The sequence below is a fragment of the Xenopus laevis genome, chromosome 3L (assembly GCF_017654675.1).
Source record: "Xenopus laevis strain J_2021 chromosome 3L, Xenopus_laevis_v10.1, whole genome shotgun sequence".
NCBI lineage: Eukaryota > Metazoa > Chordata > Amphibia > Anura > Pipidae > Xenopus > Xenopus laevis.
Window position 1 is genome coordinate 21,437,824 of NC_054375.1, and position 19,971 is coordinate 21,457,794.

At 38.1% G+C, this 19,971-nt stretch overlaps 1 protein-coding gene across 5 annotated transcripts in view; it reads left to right on the top strand.

Moving 5' to 3' along the window:
- The window catches only part of anks1b.L (ankyrin repeat and sterile alpha motif domain containing 1B L homeolog), a 59,554-nt gene that overhangs the window by 27,442 nt on the left and 12,141 nt on the right, over window positions 1-19,971 (top strand). For 2 of the 5 annotated variants that reach the window (XM_018251950.2, XM_041586032.1), the window contains exons 2-5: window positions 3,501-3,642; window positions 6,943-7,089; window positions 15,269-15,349; window positions 17,981-18,052. In XM_018251950.2, coding sequence (XP_018107439.1) covers window positions 3,556-3,642; window positions 6,943-7,089; window positions 15,269-15,349; window positions 17,981-18,052 — 387 coding nt within the window. In that variant the 5' untranslated portion in view covers window positions 3,501-3,555. The remainder of the gene's footprint in view (window positions 1-3,500; window positions 3,643-6,942; window positions 7,090-15,268; window positions 15,350-17,980; window positions 18,053-19,971) is intronic. The other 3 variants (XM_018251951.2, XM_018251954.2, XM_018251952.2) reach the window with 3 other exon arrangements.

A 19,971-nucleotide genomic window follows, 5' to 3' on the forward strand; every position in this document is an offset into this window, starting at 1 on the left:
ATTAATCCTCATTGGAAGCAAAACCAGCCTATTAGGTTTATTTAATGTTTAGATTAATTTCTATGGTAATTTGAACCCTAGCAATTAGGGATGCACCAAATACAGGATTCGGCCAGGAATTGCCTTTTTTCAGCAGGATTCAGATTCGTCCGAATCCTTGTGTGTGGCCGAACCGAATCCGAATCATAATTTGCATATGTAAATTAGGTGTGGGAAGGGAAATCACGTGACTTTTCATCTCAAAACAAGGAAGTAAGAAATTCTTTTACAACTTTTTCCTTTCCCGCCTCTAATTTGCATATGCAAATTAGGATTCGGTTTGGTATTTTGAGATTTAGTCGCCTGCCGATTCATCTCCTCTTCTGCAGGGCGACAATCTCCCCAAACTGCCTTCCCCCTGCCTTCCGCCTGCTAAAATGAAAAATCCCCTGCGCCAATGCACTCGCAGTGCTTCGATTTCCGAAGTCGCCCAAAGTTTCCTCGAGAGGGGTGGGAAGGGGAAAACATTTTTTACTTCCTTGTTTTTTGACAAAAAAGTCGCACAATTTCCCTCCCCGTGCCTAATTTGCATATGCAAATTAGGATTTGGTTGGATTCGGGCAGAAGGACTCGCCGAATCCTGCTAAAAAAGGCAGAATCCTGGCTGAATCCCAAACTGAATCCTGGTTTCGGTGCATCCCTATTAGAAAATCATTTAAACATCAAATAAACCTAAACCCAATAGGCTGGTTTTGCTTGCAATAAAGTTTACATTTTTTCTTAGTTGGAATCAGTTAGAAGGTACTGTTTTATTATTACAGAGAAAAAGGAAATCAGTTTTTAAAAATTTGGATTATTTAGATAAAATGGAGTCTATGAGAGACCCCTTTCTATAATTCGGAGCTTTCTGGATAATGGGTTTCCAGATAACGTATCCCATACATGTATACGATTCTGTCCCTTTCACGTCCCTGTCCTCCCCTTTGCATCACTGGACATGCCCCTTCCTCATAATAGCCACGCCCCTTCTTTTATTGTTTTGCCCCCTCTTTACACAGTCATCAGCCCTTTGCATTTAGCATTAAAACGGTGGCAATGATAGCTGTGTGGCACTCAGCTACTCTTGAAGCCTTGATATCTCTGATATACATCTTTTTGATATTTTTTCTCTTCTTAAAATATAACATTCAGCCTCCTTTTTCATCCCTCCAGATGCTTTTTAAACACTTTTGAAATGCCTTTTTTATATTTATTTATGAATTGATACATTGTTGTGTTAAAGGAGAACTAAATGTATAATCTGGTGGTGCCAAAATGCTAAGCATCCTCCACTGATTATAATTGCATACCTAATACCACAGGTCAGTGATCCTGTTCGCTAAAAACTGCACCGGCCAAGGTATTTCTGAAGAAACTCCTCCTCATCTTATTTAGTTTATCCTGTCTTCTCTTCTGTCCAGTTTGGGCAGGAGCAGTAGAGTGAGAACAGAACATAGATGTAAATAAAGCATGCGCCTTCAGAAATGGAGGGTGATTGTAGTGAATTAACTTCTACAGAAATACCCCAGACCTCTGCAGTTTTCTGCTAACAGGATCATGGGCCTGGGGGTATCAAGTATCAATTATATTCACTGAGGGGTGCCTACTATTTTGAAACCCTTGGTAATTATAGATTTATTTCTTTAAACGCCTTCCTTAAAGAAGTGGTTCGCCTTTAAAGTGATACTGTCATGGGAAAATGTTTTTTCCAAAATGCATCAGTTAATAGTGCTGCTCCAGCAGAATTCTGCACTGAAATCCACTTTTCAAACGAACAAACTGTTTTTTTTACATTTCATTTTGAAATCTGACATGGGAATAGACATAATGTCTGTTTCCCAGGAGCCCACAGTCATGTGACTTGTGCGCTGATAAACTTCAGTCACTCTTTAATGCTGTATTGCAAATTTTAGTGGTATTACCCACCTCCCTTCCTCCCAGCAGCCTAACAACAGAACAATGGAAAGGTAAGCAGATAACAGCTCCCTGGTAGCTCTTTTTCACTAAAAACTTGATCAATTTGCGTATTCCAGTTGAGTTTTTCACCCTGGCTACACTGATTAAAGTTTTTTAGATTCAAGTTTATTCATAAATTAGAAAACATTATTCAAGGTCAAAAAAACTTACAAACCTTTAATACTTGACCTTTGATAAATTACCCCCTTAATTCCCTTTCTTCTTGTGCAAGATTTTTAGTGCTAAAAGTTTGTATAGTACAAAATTACAAAGTTGAAGCCCCTTTGTGTTGCTTTTGCTTTCTGATAAGGGGTTATATCTCTCCTCTTTTATTATGATTCAAGATGCTGAATTGCCATTACACGGGGAGATATACTGATTTCATATTAAAAAATATTTATCTTTGGCAGTCAGCTAATTGAAATAATAAGGAATAGCTCATTGGTTATACTAGTTCTCCCCAACGGGTGTTTTACACTCATGCCTTAATCGCTCTGACCCAGTAGGAGCAACAAAGTTGATGAATCAAATCCCATTCATCTCTGAGCGACTGCCACTAGTGTCGGTGCCCACAGCAATCAGTGCTGGCTGCATTTGTAGGCAAAGTTCAGCGGCTCAGATGAATTGATTCTTTGATTGAATCTCTATGGAGCAGCTGGGAGATGGCACTGAAATTACACACAGGTGTGACCCGTCACATCTGACAAACTGTCTTATGTTAGTACCCCAAAATAGCAGCATGGGTGTGTGTGTCAAGGTCGCAGGAAACTGTAGATTAATAAAGGGGAAATGTGTCTTATTATGGGCCCAGAACATTAATTCAATCCCACAAATATTGTATACATATGTTTAGGGGCTGCCATATTGCTTCCCTCAGAGAGTACAGTATGAAAGTATAGCTTATTATGTGCACAGGATACTAATTTCCTGCTTATTTGTATATACGAACTGCCATATTGTTCCCTTAGACAGTACAGTATAGGTTATTATGTGCCCAGAACATTCCTTCTCTGTATATTTGTATTTATACATATAGGAGGGAGGTGCCATATTGATTCCCTTAGACAGTACAGAATGAGGGTATAGGTTATTGTTTACCCACAACATTCCTTTTCTGTATATTTGTATTTATACATGTAGGAGGGAGGTGCCATATTGCATGGGCTGGACGACAAAATATAAAATACCCGAGGAACCATATAGACACCACAGGGGCTTTAATAGTGAATTACATATGAGAACTCCACATTATGTTTGAACAGGAGCACAAAATTCTAAGGTTAGACAGGAGACATCTTGCTGATTAGTTAAGGGCACCCATGCTGTAATTGGATTTGGGCACACCATACTATGGATGGACAGTGAGTATAGCTTTTAATCTTATACAACGATTAAGAAAAGGGGAGGAGAGCCATGATACAGTAAGCAGTAATGCAAAAATGTTCTGTCTTTCAGAAATGGTCCTTGCAAATTTTAGGAGGATAGATAACACAATCTGATATATTGCATCCAACTTTCTTTCTCAGCCACAAAACCGCAAAGCTGTATCCAACGGGAGGATCCCTGGATTTCCCCCACATTATGATGCAGGGAGATGGACGGAGGAGAAGAAATGACAATTATTTCGACGATATACCCCGATCCAAGCTGGAAAGACAAATGGCACAGGTAACTATGATCCTGGTGTTGATAAGAATGAGTAATGAGGAGCCAACGCTATTATTGACAAAACACTGTGAATAAACATAAATGTAGTCCCTAGCATACCTAGGAAGCCTTTGCTTGGTCATTGAGGGTGCCACATTGATGGCTGGAAGACAAGGTAAGATGGTGGTAACCATCCATAAGAGCACCCAAGCTGAAAAGGTTTATTGGTTTCTTTAAGAAGGTACTCTGTAGAGACCACCCTCCAGATCGGTAGTCCTACATTTTTTAGCTTTTGTGTTTGAAGAATGCTTATCTATCAATTCCATTTAATGCAATCTATACATCAGCGCCCAATCATTTATTCTGTATACTGTGAAGCAATGATATAAGCAAGTGTGAATTGACAGCTGTGAGGACGGCAGTAAGAAGAAGTGAAGCCAAGGTCAAATCCAGACGTTGGCAAATGGAGTTAGGTTATCCTCATGCAAATTAGCTGCATTCCTTTGTACAAAATGACTCCTTTTAGTGCACAGTAGAGCGAGAATTTATATCTGCGATTCATTACATAGTGGTTATCAAGTCCTTCATGGAACATAAAATGCTGAGACATAACTATCATATAATGAAAAAGAGAAAGAGGGGCTGCAATCTGCAGAAGTGGTAGGTTTAATTTATTAGTGGAATTTAGCAAGACATGAAACAGACCCAAGGGTATCCAGGGAGTGATGCACAAGGTCAGGATTTAAAAAAAGGGGAACAGAAGTTTGGAATGGCTAATTCTTCTGGTGCCAACGTTTCTGTAGGGTGTCACATGGCACCGGCACTGGTTTGATTAAATATGCATACAAGGTTCACCAATCAGGGGAGCATATGTGTTTTACAGCACTGCTTCACTGGGATTAAATGACTCCCTGCAGCTATAAACTTAGAAGGAAAAGGGAGTCATTAACAATATGGAAGGTAGGGTGAAAAAAATGGGCGCAATTCTCCTTTTTTTGTTCATAAGTCTCTGCACTCAATTTTGGAAACTCATGAAAGCAGCACTGACTGGACTCAGGCCACAAGGGGGCACTGTACAAGACAAGGCTGGCCTGTCCCCATCAATGATGTGGCATGAAGCTCGTGCTGGACTTTTTATCCGACGAAAGGTGCACAGCCAGACCCTAGTCAGAAGTCTTCTACATTGTCATAAACAGACTCATCTTCAGTGGGATGTTACCCTATGTGATAATAACTTATTTGCCCACCCTGGAAATGTTTCTGCGGACACCCATGGTCTGGGTCTTCATAAATTACCGGGAAAGTAGTTTTTTCCTCTATCAAATTTTAATAAAATAACTCAAATCTTTAATAAAAATAATTGCCTTTTCTCTGTAATATTAAAACAGTACCTAGTTCATGATCCTAACTAAATTATAATTAATCTTTAATGGAGGCAAAAAAAACCCAGGTTCCAAGAGTTCTGGATAACAGGTCCAATACCTGTTTGTGATCATAATTTGTTAAACAAGTGGCAATAGTAGACACTGGGAGTAATTCAGTTTCTATCTTGAGCTGCCTGGGGTCAATCTGTTGAATGTTTTGGGGATTGGCCAAAAGTGATGGACTTGTTTCAGTCTTGATATTACTGTTTGGTGTCCCTTTAGGTGCATAACACATATACTGAGAGAAGGCCTAGTAACTACCAAGACGATATAACCATTTACAAATCTTCAAGGAGATGGAAAAAAAGGGACCTGCTTCTCGGGCTGAAGTTGTAGTGGGTTATTTCAGCTGATGGAGAAACAAACCATTTGATTTGCTGTGACGTTGCCCATAAGCCAATGATTATATAAACTGCTATTAAAACATTTCCATTGGCAATAAAAAAGCATGTTAATGCAAGAGTGGAATCTAAAGGGTTCATATGAAATAAAGATCTATAATTTTAAAGAAGTGCTGCTGCTTCTAAATGCACAGTGGGAGGAATTCATTACGGGCTGACGTGATTCCATTGAAAATATAACACACATACACCGTACATCTTAGATTGTGACGTCTTCAGAATAAAACACCAGAAATGCGTTCATACTCTGATGGCGGAAACGTGCTACGTCCTACAGAAAGAGTGTTTGTCATTAGTGGCTCTTAATGGTGTTGAGGTATTTCATTACCAGTATCCTTGCATCTCCAATGTAAAAAAGGCTTTTTTCCCCCGAGTAAAATAGTCTTGTGCAAATGACAAAAGAATGAGAAGTTAATGTAGGGCAGGCTGATAGCTGTAAATTAGCATTAGCCCAATTAAACCAAGAGCTGCTCTGAGAGAGAGAAAGAGACATTAAGAACTCTATTCACTTGGCCTGGAAAAGCCAAGGCATGGACACCTGCTCTACAGAATTCCTGCTCTTCTCATTTGCATTTTCCCCTTAGACTTGGCATCTGATTTCACTTGGCAAACTGTTCATCACATATATTCCTCATAAAACTAAAACTGGGCATCAGAAAACAGGAGTGTAGTGAATACTGACTGCAAACAGAACCTATAGAGGTTTCACACAACATCAAAAGATACAGGGCTTTCTACATCCTGCACTGTGTATCTATATAACATTTATCCCCAAAGGAAAACCTCCTGATAGATGTAATTCATATAGACCCATCTCCTTGTTTAACTGAGAATTTACCAAACTTCTTTCAAACTGGCTCAAAGGAGCCATAGCGGAAAAGTTCTAACCAGACCCTATACGGTTTATGCTCTTGAAAGCCACAGACATCAATTCAAGGCAATCTTTTAAAGAAACAGTTCAGTGTAAAAATAAAAACTGGCTAAATAGATAGGCTGTGCAAAATAAAAAATGTTTCTAATATAGTTAACAAAATTTAATCTGTAAAGGCTGGAGTGAATGAATGTCTAACTGACTCTAACATAATAGCCATAACACTACTTCCTGCTTTTCAGCTCTCTAACTATCATTTAGTCAGCGATTTGAAGGGGTGGCCACATAGGACATATATGTTCAGTGAGTTTGCAATTGAGCCTCAGCATTCAGCTCAGATTCAAAAGCAACAGTTATGAACCATGTGCCCTCCCAAGTCCCTGATTGATTACTGCCTGGTAACCAATCCGTGGAAATGGGGAAATGTAGAATTACATTTAGCCTGTGTATTAAAATAATGAATAAGGAAGTTCTAAACTGTTCTTTGTTGGTTGTCTTACTGTTGGTTTGTTTCACAGTTCAGTGGCGTCTTTGGTGTCTCCTGTCCTGGTTGGTTGTTCATAGTGTTCATACAATGATTTCATAGCAGAATTAACTAAATTCACATGCTACTTGTTACTTCTAGAGTAAATATGATTTTCAGACAGGAGATTGGGGAGAACCTTCTATCAGTCTTCGAGCCCCCAACGAGAGCACCGGATCCATCCCATTCCAGTATTGGCAGCACCACCCGGAGAAACTCATCTTCCAAGCTTGTGACTACAAAGCATATGTAAGTATTGTCATACTCAAGTCAATCTCTTGGACTTTATCATTGAGCGTGGGGGAATATTGCTCTACTTTTCATATTGCTTGCCCCTCTTAATAATTATGCTGTTAAGTTTCCAGAACACTGTTAAAAAATCCAGAGCAGATTTTTTTTTTAATACTGAGGTGGACAGTCGTGAAAACCGCGTGACAGATAAAAGTTTAACGAGATTTCACTGGGAGGTAATAACTTTGTCGCCTTGTCTTTCTCTACATTAGTACTTAATTAAAACTAAACAGCTCTAAAGAGGTACGTTTTCCTTCAGAGTCTGTCGTCGAGTCTTTAAATGTTTTCCCTTGGCTCATGCCTTTGGTCTGGAATATATCCGTAACAAAATCTAGAGCTGTGAAAACTCTATGGGGGAGAAAAGCTTGTGCTTGATACAAAGGCTGGTGCCTTCCCGTGGTGAGATTCAGTATGGAAGAGATGGCTTTGAACCTTTGGCTGAGAATCTTGCTCCCCCTGCTTTGGTCATTTTCAGAAGCTGCGGGATTACTTTTTGGAACCCAGACTGAACCTTGATTTATATTGAAGGGGTAAAGCAGAGGAAGCACAGTTAACAGTTAACAATGGATAATTAAAGAAGTCTACACAACCCTGCCCTGAATTACCCAACCCTGCCCCGATCCACCCAACCCTGCCCTGATCATCCCTGTGCCTGCACCTTTTGCAGCAAGCCACTAGCTTGGACACTGACAGGACTCCTGCTTGTCTTCCCTCCTCCAATGGCAAGTCCTCTTAAAGATCTATTGAAAACTTTTTAGACTCAACTATTGTCATTGTTTATTTCTTTCACTTTATTCCATTGCTATCTGAAACCATAGATATCAGAACTGGTGGGAGGGTAAAAGTTTTACCCACAGTTCTGATTTTTCAATATGTTGGGTGGGGCCCAGTTAAACTTACATCCCCTGGCCCAACAAGTGGTATAAACTTCCATGGCCCCTTTTTCAACAATTTTTTGTTCATTTTTATAGATATATTTTTTCTGCTTTCTCCAGGTTCCCCCTTGATTTAGAAATAATTGGGGTCATTAATTAACACCCCAAGCACCAAACTGCTTATTTAAAAAGTCCAGCTAGTCACCCTGCCCGCTTCAATGAGGATTGAGTAGTGGGGGACTCGTGCTAGGAATAGGGAACAAACGAGGAATGCATCTAATGCCCCCCCCCCACCATTGCACCCTAGCCACATGCCTTTTCTGCCTACCCCTAGTTCTTGGCCGTACGGTGGGTGGATAGGTTGCTCCCTAGTCGCAAACACTTGCTAGTGCTCCTTAAAGGGATACTGTCATGGGAAAACATGTTTTTTTCAAAACACATCAGGTAATAGTGCTACTCCAGCAGAATTCTGCACTGAAATCCGTTTCTCAAAAGAGCAAACAGATTTTTTTGTATTCAATTTTGAAATCTGACATGGGGATAGACATTTTGTCAATTTCCCAGCTGCCCCTGGTCATGTGACTTGTGCCTGCACTTTAGGAGAGAAATGCTTTCTGGCAGGCTGCGGTTTTTCCTTCTCAATGTAACTGAATGTGTCTCAGCGAGACATGGGTTTTTACTATTGAGTGCTGTTCTTAGATCTACCAGGCAGCTGTTATCTTGTGTTAGGGAGCTGTTATCTGGTTACCTTCCCATTGTTCTTTTGTTTGGCTGCTGGGGGGGGTGATATCACTCCAACTTGCAGTACAGCAGTAAAGAGTGATTGAAGTTTATCAGAGCACACATGACTTTGGGCAGCTGGGAAATTGACAAAATGTCTAGCCCCATGTCAGATTTCAAAATTGAATATAAAAAAATCTGTTTGCTCTTTTGAGAAATGGATTTCAGTGCAGAATTCTGCTGGAGCAGCACTATTAACTGATTCATTTTTTAAATATAAAGTTTTTTCCCATCACAGTATCCCTTTAACTTGTTTGTCTAAACAACATGCATGTTAGGGAGCAGGTAGGGGTCAAAAGGGTGAAGCCTTCCTGCCTACAGTATAATTACACTAAAAAGGCAATCAAAAATGTAAACTATATTTTTTTATAGCACAGAACAGGAAAATAATGCTGATTCCTTACTAGTAATTAAATAAATTAGCTGCTACTTTGCATAAACCTATGTCCACATCATCCCCAGGGCCTGATGTTCTGAAGGCACTAAGTGCCTTTAACAATGAACAATTCAGCGACGGGGGGGGGGGGGGGTAGTGCTGAGCGTAGGGAATCAAAGACTCACTGATGCCATTCACATTGAAATATTAAAACCATATTTAAGTGTCGCTTTAGCGACTGTAAAATTCTTAGGGGAGAATACGGCACATGCAGTAATAGGTCTGTTATAGACGGTGTATACACTATAACTGCTTTTTCTGGACCCTTTGGGAACCTCATTAGTAGGTTGCAAGGAGCCGTTGCTGCAGATAAAAGCATCTAACCTCTAAAAATAAATGACAACAAAATTTTAATAAATATTATTATTATACATATATAATCATAAAATATGGAATCTATTAGTATTCTTTTTAACAAAACTAAAATTCACATTTTATTATTGGTTTTATTAACATTTATTAAATATCTTCTACTATTATAGTGGATATTTAGATGAATGTAATATTTAGGGGGCTATTTAATAAAACCTTGAATTTTTCTGGTTGGGCTTTTTGGGGCAAAACTTGAATTTTTAAAATTTATTATACCCCGATGCTGCAAAAAGTCAGAATCCGAAAATCCTCCATCTTAGAGCTGTCGAGGTCGTGTATAAGCCAGTGGGAGAGGCACCTATCCCAATTTGTAGTTATCGTGGTCTTCGCTGGGTTTAGCCTGAAAACCCGGGGTTTTTGGGCAAATACTCGAAAAAATCAAGAGATTTGGGGAAAAAGGCCATAACATTTGAGCGTATATGGTTTTTGCTTGATTTTATTAAGTTTTTTCTCGATCCGATTAAATCAAGTTTTTTTATTAATATATAAGCTAAAATCAGCCATGAGAGTTTGGGTGAGCTTTTTTTTATTAATATTATGAGATAAATTCAGATTGTAGTAAATAAGCCCCTTAAAGGAGACCTAAACCCCCTTGCTAATAAAAACCCCTACCCTCCATAGTCCCTGCTCCCACCCGCACAGGTGTTAACAACTGTAAATACTTTTATGGCAAAATGATAAAAGACAATGTTATGATAGATAATAAAAAAGGTTATTTTCAGTATCTCTTCAGTTATTAATATATTTAAAGAAGAACTAAAACTTAAAAAAGATGTAGGCTAGAAATATGATCCTTTTTGTTTTTAGTATTATTATAAACATTAAAGGAGAAGTAATCCCCCTTGCTAATAAAAATCCCTACCCTCCATAGTCCCCCCCCACACACGGGAGTTAACACCTGTAAATGCCCCATAGCCTGTAATTACCCCTCGTTGCAGAGTCAACGCAGCAGAACCCATAGGCGCCATCTTCCAGCACTTCCGTAATCTTCGGGTCTTCTTCTGACGCTTCGGTAATTTTCGTCACTTTCAGCACATGCGCAGTTAATAGCCCAACTGCGCATACGCAGATATAGTGGTTAATTCCCGAAGATTAACAAAGCGCTGAAGATGGCCCGCGTGAACTCTGCTGCGCTGACTGTGCTTTGGACCTGGAGTTTTCTGGATAATGATTCTATTCATAATTTGGATCTTCATGCCTTAAGTCTACTAGAAAGTAATTTAAACGTTAAATAAACCAAATAGGCTGGTTTTGCTTCCAATAAGGATTAGTACTGCATTCTTCTTTTTTTTTTTTTTTTGAATTATCTGAATAAAATGGAGCCTGTGATAGAAGGCATTTACGTAATTCGGGGCTTTCTGGATAATGGCTCTCCGGATAACGGATCCCATACCTGTATTATTAAATGTATATTATTTATGAAAACATTAGTAATATTAATAAATAATAGAAGCTTTATTACTATTATTATCAATAAGAATAATAATTGTATATCATTTATTATTACTTTCAACATAATATTCCCCCCCAGTTGTTTATATACTGTATTTAAAGGAGAACTAAAATTGAAAAAAGAAGTCGGCTAGAAATGGCACACGTGAAGTTATGAGTTTCTGCACTAGCCCAAGGAGATCACAGCCTTTTAGCAGTGACTAGTCAGCTTTCTGTCCCGATGCCATTTATTTATCCTTTAATCATGTCTAAGCTTGTGGCCACAGCGGTCTGGTGCTTTATGGACAAGCAGGCTTATTTGTATTTAAAGAGTGACATTCATCTTCTTAATATCGATTGTACCTGGAATACTGCTAAAGAGATTTGATCATGTAAAGAGCTGGCAGTTGGCTTTTTTTGGGAGGGGGGATCTTCCCTACTGAGAATGTTTAAATTTTTTTTCTTGCTGGTTTCATAGACACAGAATATTTATTGATTAGGATCTGTTTGTCTTTAACGGTATAGTATGTTTTGTGTGCTGGCGATAATGGTTAGACTCTAGAAAGTACCAAAGACAAAGTAATGTTGTTGGATTAGAACTTTTGGTCGGATCTTCAGAACCAAGGAATTCAAGAGGATCCTGCATAGTAAAACCTATTTTTTCTTTTGTACATTCCTGTTTTATTTTGGAAGCATCCAACTCCTAAACAGCACCATGCTGTCATTCAGTTCCAGTGTAATAGCATAAATCCAAAACTACACAGTGAGCTCCGTATGTTCCATATTAGCAAGATGGCTGACGTAGTGCCAGTTGCCTGGATTCCTATTGTTGAAACCTCCTGCATTTGTAATAAGGTGTTTTTTGAAGAGCAAAGAAAGTTTGCAAATTAATTACATTGTTGTATAGATGTAAAGTAGGATTGTATGTTTTATAATAGCTCTCACCACTGGATACATCTACGCCTTTGTGCTTTAAAGGGAAAGAATGTCCCAAAATATTTAGGCTTAATACATGTAAAATACTATTTTACTATTTTATCAGTGATCTTCCTATGCACAGACCACAAATGCTACACACGTTTTAATTAAAATGTACTGAGCACAGTTTCCTTTTTCATATATTTAAGGGTAGTTCTCTAATAAGAAAGGCCCACTTAGAACTCCAAAATAATGGACCCACAAATATGGCAGATCTGTTTTAATACACTTAAGCCTAAATGATTTTAGGAGCCATTATCCCTTTAAGGATTGTGTATGTTTTAACTTGGTATAAACTTTGGTGAACTTTCTAGAGTTCTGGTTCATTGTGTACTACATTCTGAAGCGGGGATGCCCACTCTTCGCTGTTGACGAGCTATCATTACTAATTTTAAGTTGACAACAGCTGGAAACTTAAGAGATTGGACATCCCTCTCTGTATGGAAAGAATTTATCCTAAAGATATTAAGGGTTCATATTTATAAAGGTGTAAGAATGAAAATAAAAGAGTAAATGGTGGTGTAAAGCAGTCGGTGCTTGACAGGCAAAGTGTTGTGTATATTAAAGCCATTTTTGCGCACCTTTATAAATATGCCTGTCTGTGTTTTAGTTGTGATTTTTTTTCTCAATGGCCCATAAGTGTTCTTGATTCTATATATATCTATATATGTAATTTATTAGATGATGGCACTGATCTTTAGGCATCTCTCCAGGATACTGGTGTGCCCTTAACTTTGTCCTCCTTGACCCTTTCCACCCCCTTTCATTTCCTTTCTCTGCATCTCCGTTTCCCTTCCCTTAATCATGTTTGTTATACCTAAAAGAAGTTGACTTTCTATTAATGCATCCCTGCTTGATCTCCAAACTCTTTTGTCGGTACCCGTGGAATGATTATGTGTGTTGCTGTACAAGTATACAATGTGTAGTATCAAAATCACTGGCCTTTAAATCTCTTTGTGCATTGTTAGTAAAACAGAACAGCTGATTTGTGAAAATAAAGGAGAATTCATTTCCAGTAAAACAAAAAAAATAAAAGAAAATCGGGAGGGTGGGTGGAAAAAAAATCAATTAAAAAATGAATCCTGTTTTTCCTGGTCACTTGAATCAAAATGTAATCCAAATGAAAGGAAACAGGAAAATTACATTTAAATTTGCACCTTGGTCTCACGAGACCTAAGTAGTCAATACAGATCTTACTTTCAATTCTGTTTCTAGCACAGACAGAAAGGGATGAGAGGCCATCACGAAAACTAATTTTAACTTAAATCACATGAAAAAAAATGCTCCAAAATCACTTTTGATTGTCCTGTCATACTGCACTGTTTGGGGAACTGGACACTGTCACTGAAATACAAATTGCTTATAGGTATACTGATTTGCAGTATTAATACCTCTGTATTTAAGGAAATTCACTCCTTAATTAAACTGAATATTTTTTTATGGAGATCATTTATTAACCCAGGGAGGCAGATTTATTCATTTTCACATATTTGCAAGACTCAATTGTGGAAAAATTGTGTTTTTTACAATTCATAAATCTTGAGTTTTAGGGGCAGATTTATTGAAGAATTAAATTACAGCTCACCTCAGGAAAAATCCTCCACTCCTTATTCATTCATATGGTATTTTTAGAGGCATATTTATCATCACCACACCTCTAAAAATCCCATAGGAATGAATAGGGAGTGGAGGAGTTTTTCTATGGTGAGTTTTAATTTTATAAATCTGCCCCTTGGAGAAATGAAAAAACAAAATTTTGTACAGAAAAAATTTGTTGTGAGATATTCTTCACTCTTTGTTGCAGGGGATCCAGCTTCATGAACCAAGACAGGGAGACAGAGTTATTTCTTTTTGAAAAACTATAAAAAAGAAAAAAAGAAGGCCAACTGAAAAGTTGCTTAGAATTAGCCATTCTATAACATAATAAAAGTTTACTTTAAGGTGAACCATCCCTTTAATAAGGTCTTGTCTATGTAACATTTTTTCTGGTTGAATGAGCAAAGTCAAATGCCATCAAGATATGGGGACCACCACATATTATCTTATATTTTTTTATTAATGCAAATAAAACTTGAAAATCTCAGATATGTGCTTATTTATTGAAAAACAAAAATCTCAAAAACTAAATTGTCTAAAAATGTGAAAAATAAACCAACTCAAACACAGTGAAATAACATTCTACATATCGGTGTAAATTTTGAATGAATCTCGAAAATTGTTATTCAAAACTAGCTTGAATTTTGCTAATATAACTACTACACAAACTTGCCAGCTTTCTAGCCAAATTTTTTTTATACTATTTTCCGATTTTTCTTGCCCTTGATGCAACTTTTTTGATGCAAACAAATCGTGAAATAGATGTTGAATTCATATGTGGATAAATCTGCCTCTTAGTTTTCAATAAAGTCATTATAATGATAAGTTCTTTTGTATGAAGAAATGTCACACAGAGACCCAGTCTAAACTGCATGGGGTCCCATTTTTGGGTTTTATATGGCAGACTAAAAAACCCTGTCTTATGGGCCGCTAGATGATAAAGTGGAATATTTGCAACTCTATTCCTGAACATTGGGGAAAAAAAATTTCATATACAAGCAACTTTTATTTTAGAGACAGTTGAAATGGGAAAATGTACCATTTTGGATGTGGCATAAAACCCTAATTCAGGGAGAAGTTCTCTTTTATCCTGCAATTATAGCATGAACTACTCGGTGGTAAAAGGCCAACTTAACCAGTGCATTTATTTCTCTGGAAACATTGAGAAACTTGTAAATCTGACAAATGGAATGTACTAATTGTGGTTGATTATTCTACATTCGATTACAGCCTTTGATTCCCGAGCAATAAATGCTATTTTCGTTGACAATTTTTTTTGCATTGAATTTAAGGAGCTAATCTTTAAAGTACTGCCTCTTCTATACCAGAGCTATATTTACATGCAACAATGTACATCTGATTAGCAAGATTTCAAAATTTAAAAAATGAACTTGTTATTGCTAACATGCAGAAATAAAATCATCTATTGTAAATGTGAAATAATCAGTGTTAAATGCAAAACTGTATGAGCAATACAAATACATTTAATATGAATGAGTCTGTATTTAAAACCATGGAAAAGAGGCTGGTGCTTTAAAGTATTTTTTTTTATTATTATTTTTTTTTATGGATGATATGATATCTGGGGACGGATTTTGTTTGATCCGCCAGAAGGATTCCTTTGTTTGTCTAGTTTCAGAAAATGTCTAGTATGTTTTTCTTTGTCTAGAGCATGCCATTTGGGGGAAAATATCGACCCATAGTAAATCCCGTTCCTCACCCCCAGTGTTCCTGGTCTGTGATGACAAAGGTATACAGTGCACTTATTTTTTGTTGTTGTTTTTTTTCTTCACTTTATTGCATTTCAGGAAAATTTTTTATATTTTTTTCAATATTTGAACTATATACATTATTATGGGCAATAGTTATTGAATCATTATAGTCAGGACCACCATCAGAAATCACAGGGCCCCATACGACAAAATTTACTGGGCCCCCTGAGCAGTGCCCACCGCAAGCCCCACCTACAGGTCCGCCCTCACCCCCCCACAGGTCCGCCCCCCACCACACAGTAAAAAAAAACCAAAAAAATATTGGTGGCTAGGGTTCCCACATTTTAATAAAAAATAAAAAGATATTGGTGGTCAGGGCCCCCCATAAAAAACATTTGTGGCCAGAACCCCCCCATTAAAAAATATTGGTGTCTAGGCCCCACATGAGAAAAAAAATTGGTGGCTAGCCCCCCCCCCCCCACATTATAAGAAAATTGGTGGCCAGGGCCCCTTAAACGTCCATGCCTTCCCAAAGTCAGCAGCTGTGGGGCCCGGCTAATCAAGTAAGTGTGGCGTGGCCGGGCCCCCCTTACCCTCAGGGCCACCTACAACTCTCCCCTCTGCCCCCCCCCTGATGGCTGCCCTGATTATAGTGGTCATATTAAGATATATTGAAGCATATTGGAGGGAGTAGGAAAATACAGCAGTCTTATCCAACTTGCCCAAATCAATAAATCTAGGAGTTAGATGCTGATCTGCCATTTGGTCTACTGGTAGCCAAATACAAGCAATGTTTATTGCTTGGGAGCCATCTGGACTATCAAATCATTTTGGTGGCCCAGTAATCTGGAATATGCCCACCTCAGAGCATATTCCACTTTGAAATGAGTCCTTTGGTTCCATTAACAGTTTTGGGTGTTTTTCTGGAAGAACCATAGACTCTTAATACAAACTGTAATTATGGAGTATAGGTCATTTTCTCAATGTATGGAAGCTTTTATGTGGCACCAGTGTCATTCTTTTTGTTTTGTTTTTTACATTTTTCTGTATTATATTTTTACTTTTTGTTACCAGTTGAACCAATATAATTTGAACATACAACCATCCGTATTTGCTCTAATAACAAATGTGTACTCTTCCATAAACCTTGTCATATTCTTCTGAGTATTAACTCACTTTCCTTAGATAACTCGCTTTCCTTAGATGTGTGCAAATGGCGTGAGCCACACTTTGCAATCATGCATTCCATTCAGCTGTTGGTACGGTTTTGAGTGAATAGACGCCACCCATATATTCCGTTTAAATGTGTCACATGGTATTGGAGAATTATTGAAGGTTAAAAAATTAAATAAAACACTAGATATGTAGAGTACATCCTAAATTAGTTCTCCTTAGAGAAATGAAAAAACACAATTTTGTAGAAAGAAAAATCAGATTTGTGAAAAAATAGAAATTCGAATATCAGTAACTAGGTCCCTAGATTTTAGCTGCTGTTTTTTTTTTTCATCACAGCGTTGAATTGTAATACATTTGTCTCTACTTGTTAACAGATTGTAAACAAGTTTGTTTGTAAAAAAAATAAAACATGATTTCAATGACTAGGCTGTCTATTCAGTAAAACCAGCCTAGCACGATGTCTAGACACAATTCGGTCCCTGACATCCCCGTTGGCAGGCATGTGTGAAGAAAAGTAGTTGTGAGATATTCTTCACTCTTTATTGCAGGAGAGCCAGCTTCATGACCCAAGACAGGGAGACAGAGTTATCTATATATTATTAACTATATAAAAGAAAAAATGAAGGCCAACTGAAAAGTTGCTTAGAATTAGCAATTCTGTAACATACTAAAAGTTTACTTTAAGGTGAACCACCCCTTTAATAAGGTCTTGTCTATGTAACAATTTTTCTGGTTCAATGAGCAAAGTCAAATGCCATCAAGATATGGGGACCACCACATATAATATTGTATAAACACCAGAGTGATTTTGAGAACCTGGCTACCCTATGGGGGCCTTTCCAATGCCACCATCCTTACCCACAAAATCAGCATCAGACTGAGATGAGGAGGCCAAATCTTAGTTGTACTCTCTGCACTAGAAGAACTGAATTTACAGTTTAATAACCAGAATTTCAGCTTTTAAAAGTTACTCTTTTGTATTCTGGTATTCTTGTCTCATTTTAAGCAGCATGAACTTTCAGATACCCCACTCCCATTTCTACCACATGATTTAGGTGGCAGGTATCTGGTGGAAGATTTTTTTCTCCGCACATTTACCATATAGGCACCAAAAGTGCTACCCACGTAAACAGGGTTCCAGCCTGGCCAGTAAAATTGATGCTTGATATCAATATTATTAGTCATTTTCTATTTTAATACTCTGCCATGAAAATCTGGTCTGTGTGCCATGTTCTGTTCCATTTTAGCTGCTTAGTACAAGCCCATACATGAGCGAACCTATTTTCCAAAGAGATAAGGGGATAACTGAAGCCACACGGTACTCTATAGATATATGTTATGAAGCTAGCTAACAAGGAAGAATAATTTTTTTTCTGGCCAACCTAATTGTTATTTTGATTATGAAACTTTATTTTTCTATCACTCTGACTTTTTTTGTTACCTATTAGTCGGTGGGTTATTGTTACTAAAATATTAATATACTTTTATTTTAGTATTTAGGTTCAATGCTGATTAAGGAACTGAGAGGTACAGAGTCGACACAGGATGCGTGTTCAAAAATGAGGGTATGTGTGTTTTACTGTGGAATGTGTATATATGAATAATCTGTAAAAACTATAGGGAATTAAGTATCCCCTGTTGAAAAATGTAAGGACATTAGATGTCACTGAGGGGATCTGTGACCAAATAAAGGTACAAGGCTGCAGGCTGAGTTATACAGGGAACTCTGAGTATCACTCTATGTATTGGAAGGGATAATGTACCCCCTACTATAATTGAAGGGACAATTAACATGCACGGGAAGGCTTAATACTGAGTGCTTTTATACAGATCATAGAATGCTGAGCTGACTTCTAACACCCTCATAATTTACAACATGGGGGAAATCCTTCCTGACTCCAAAATGGCAATTGTCAGTCCCTTGATCAACAATTAGCTATACAACTACAAAAGATAGGGGTATAAGGGGCAGGTACTTTAGTCCAACGGCACCTCCCCCATAATAGAACCCACTTGCAAACCAGTTCAGGCTATAGTGTCAAGTTTTGTATAATAAAACACAATAAAGAACACCATTAAAACTTCACCTTTAATATTAAAGGTGAAGTTTTAATGGTGTTCTTTATTGTGTTTTATTATACAAAACTTGACACTATAGCCTGAACTGGTTTGCAAGTGGCAGTGTGGGCTTGGCCCAGTGATTTCTAGTGTTTTTTAATACTTTATATAAAGTATTAAAAAACACTAGAAATCACTGGGCCAAGCCCACACTGCAAACAACACACTCACAGGACCAGACTCACTGCATCACATAAAGTGTGATCAGTGCAGGACTTTAGCCTTAAAAAAACACTTAAAAATAAAAGCCATTAGCATAGTGGACGGTGAAAATGGGAAATAGCCACTAGAAAAGAAAGTGCTATTTCAAATGGAGAAAGTCACGATTAATGGGTAGTACCTAGTAAGTGTATTGCCATGTCACCCTCCCTCTCCAACTCCTGTCTACGTGGGGAGCGGATGGGAGCTAGATCTCCCACCGTCCACCTATGCTGCCCTACGCGTTTCGCCGTGAAAACGGCTTCCTCAGGGGCATAGGTGCTGGTCGCGTGCTGTTGCAGCCATTAAATACCCTTAACCGGCATTCTTTGTGGCAGCGCAGCTGAAAGATGTCACTTCCGGTTGCGCCATGAGTTAGTGACGCATTTCCGGTGGGTGCCATGATTATACTCCCACACAGGCGTTATTCCGTAAATGCGCTGCGTAAAAGCGCATGCGCTACTTCGATTCAATTGCCACACTGGTACCAATGCAATAGTGCGCATGTGCGACTTAGTTCATGCGCATATGCTGGTACATTCGGCTTCTAGATGCGTGACTTTCACTGCTCATCCGAGCAGCTTCTTTAGTTCAACTGAGTGGTGTGGGAAGTTCACGGCACCAATCCAATCACAACGGCACACTGCAACTCTTCAGAGAGGTGACATCTGAAATTCACAGAGGTGTTGATTCTGTGTAGTTACTGTGATAGGATTACCAATGTGTCATGCAACTCCTAGAAACAGGTGTTACTTGTGAGAGTTGCATGAATGAATGTGTGAAGTGTTCTGAGTCTATATGAGACAGCGAGAACTTCCCACACCAGTCAGTTGAACTGAAGAAGCTGCTCGGATGAGCAGTGAAACATCTTCAATAATTACTCAGCAAGTCCAGTTATTTATTTTTTAATTACTTGTATTAGATATCATTGCTGTTTCTTTTCCCATCTATGATCCAGGGCAAGGGAGCTGATATTAAAAATTTATGCTTTCACTTTGCTTTAATTTATAGTTGAACCCAAACTTTTACATTTAGTTTTAGTCGGCCAATTCAGATTAGAGATAATCACTATTGATTCATATTTACACGGTTGGAAGAAAAACGTGCCGGAATTCAGTCTATAACTCAGTTTGCCTTTGTGGTCAATGACTAGAGCTGTATTGCTGTA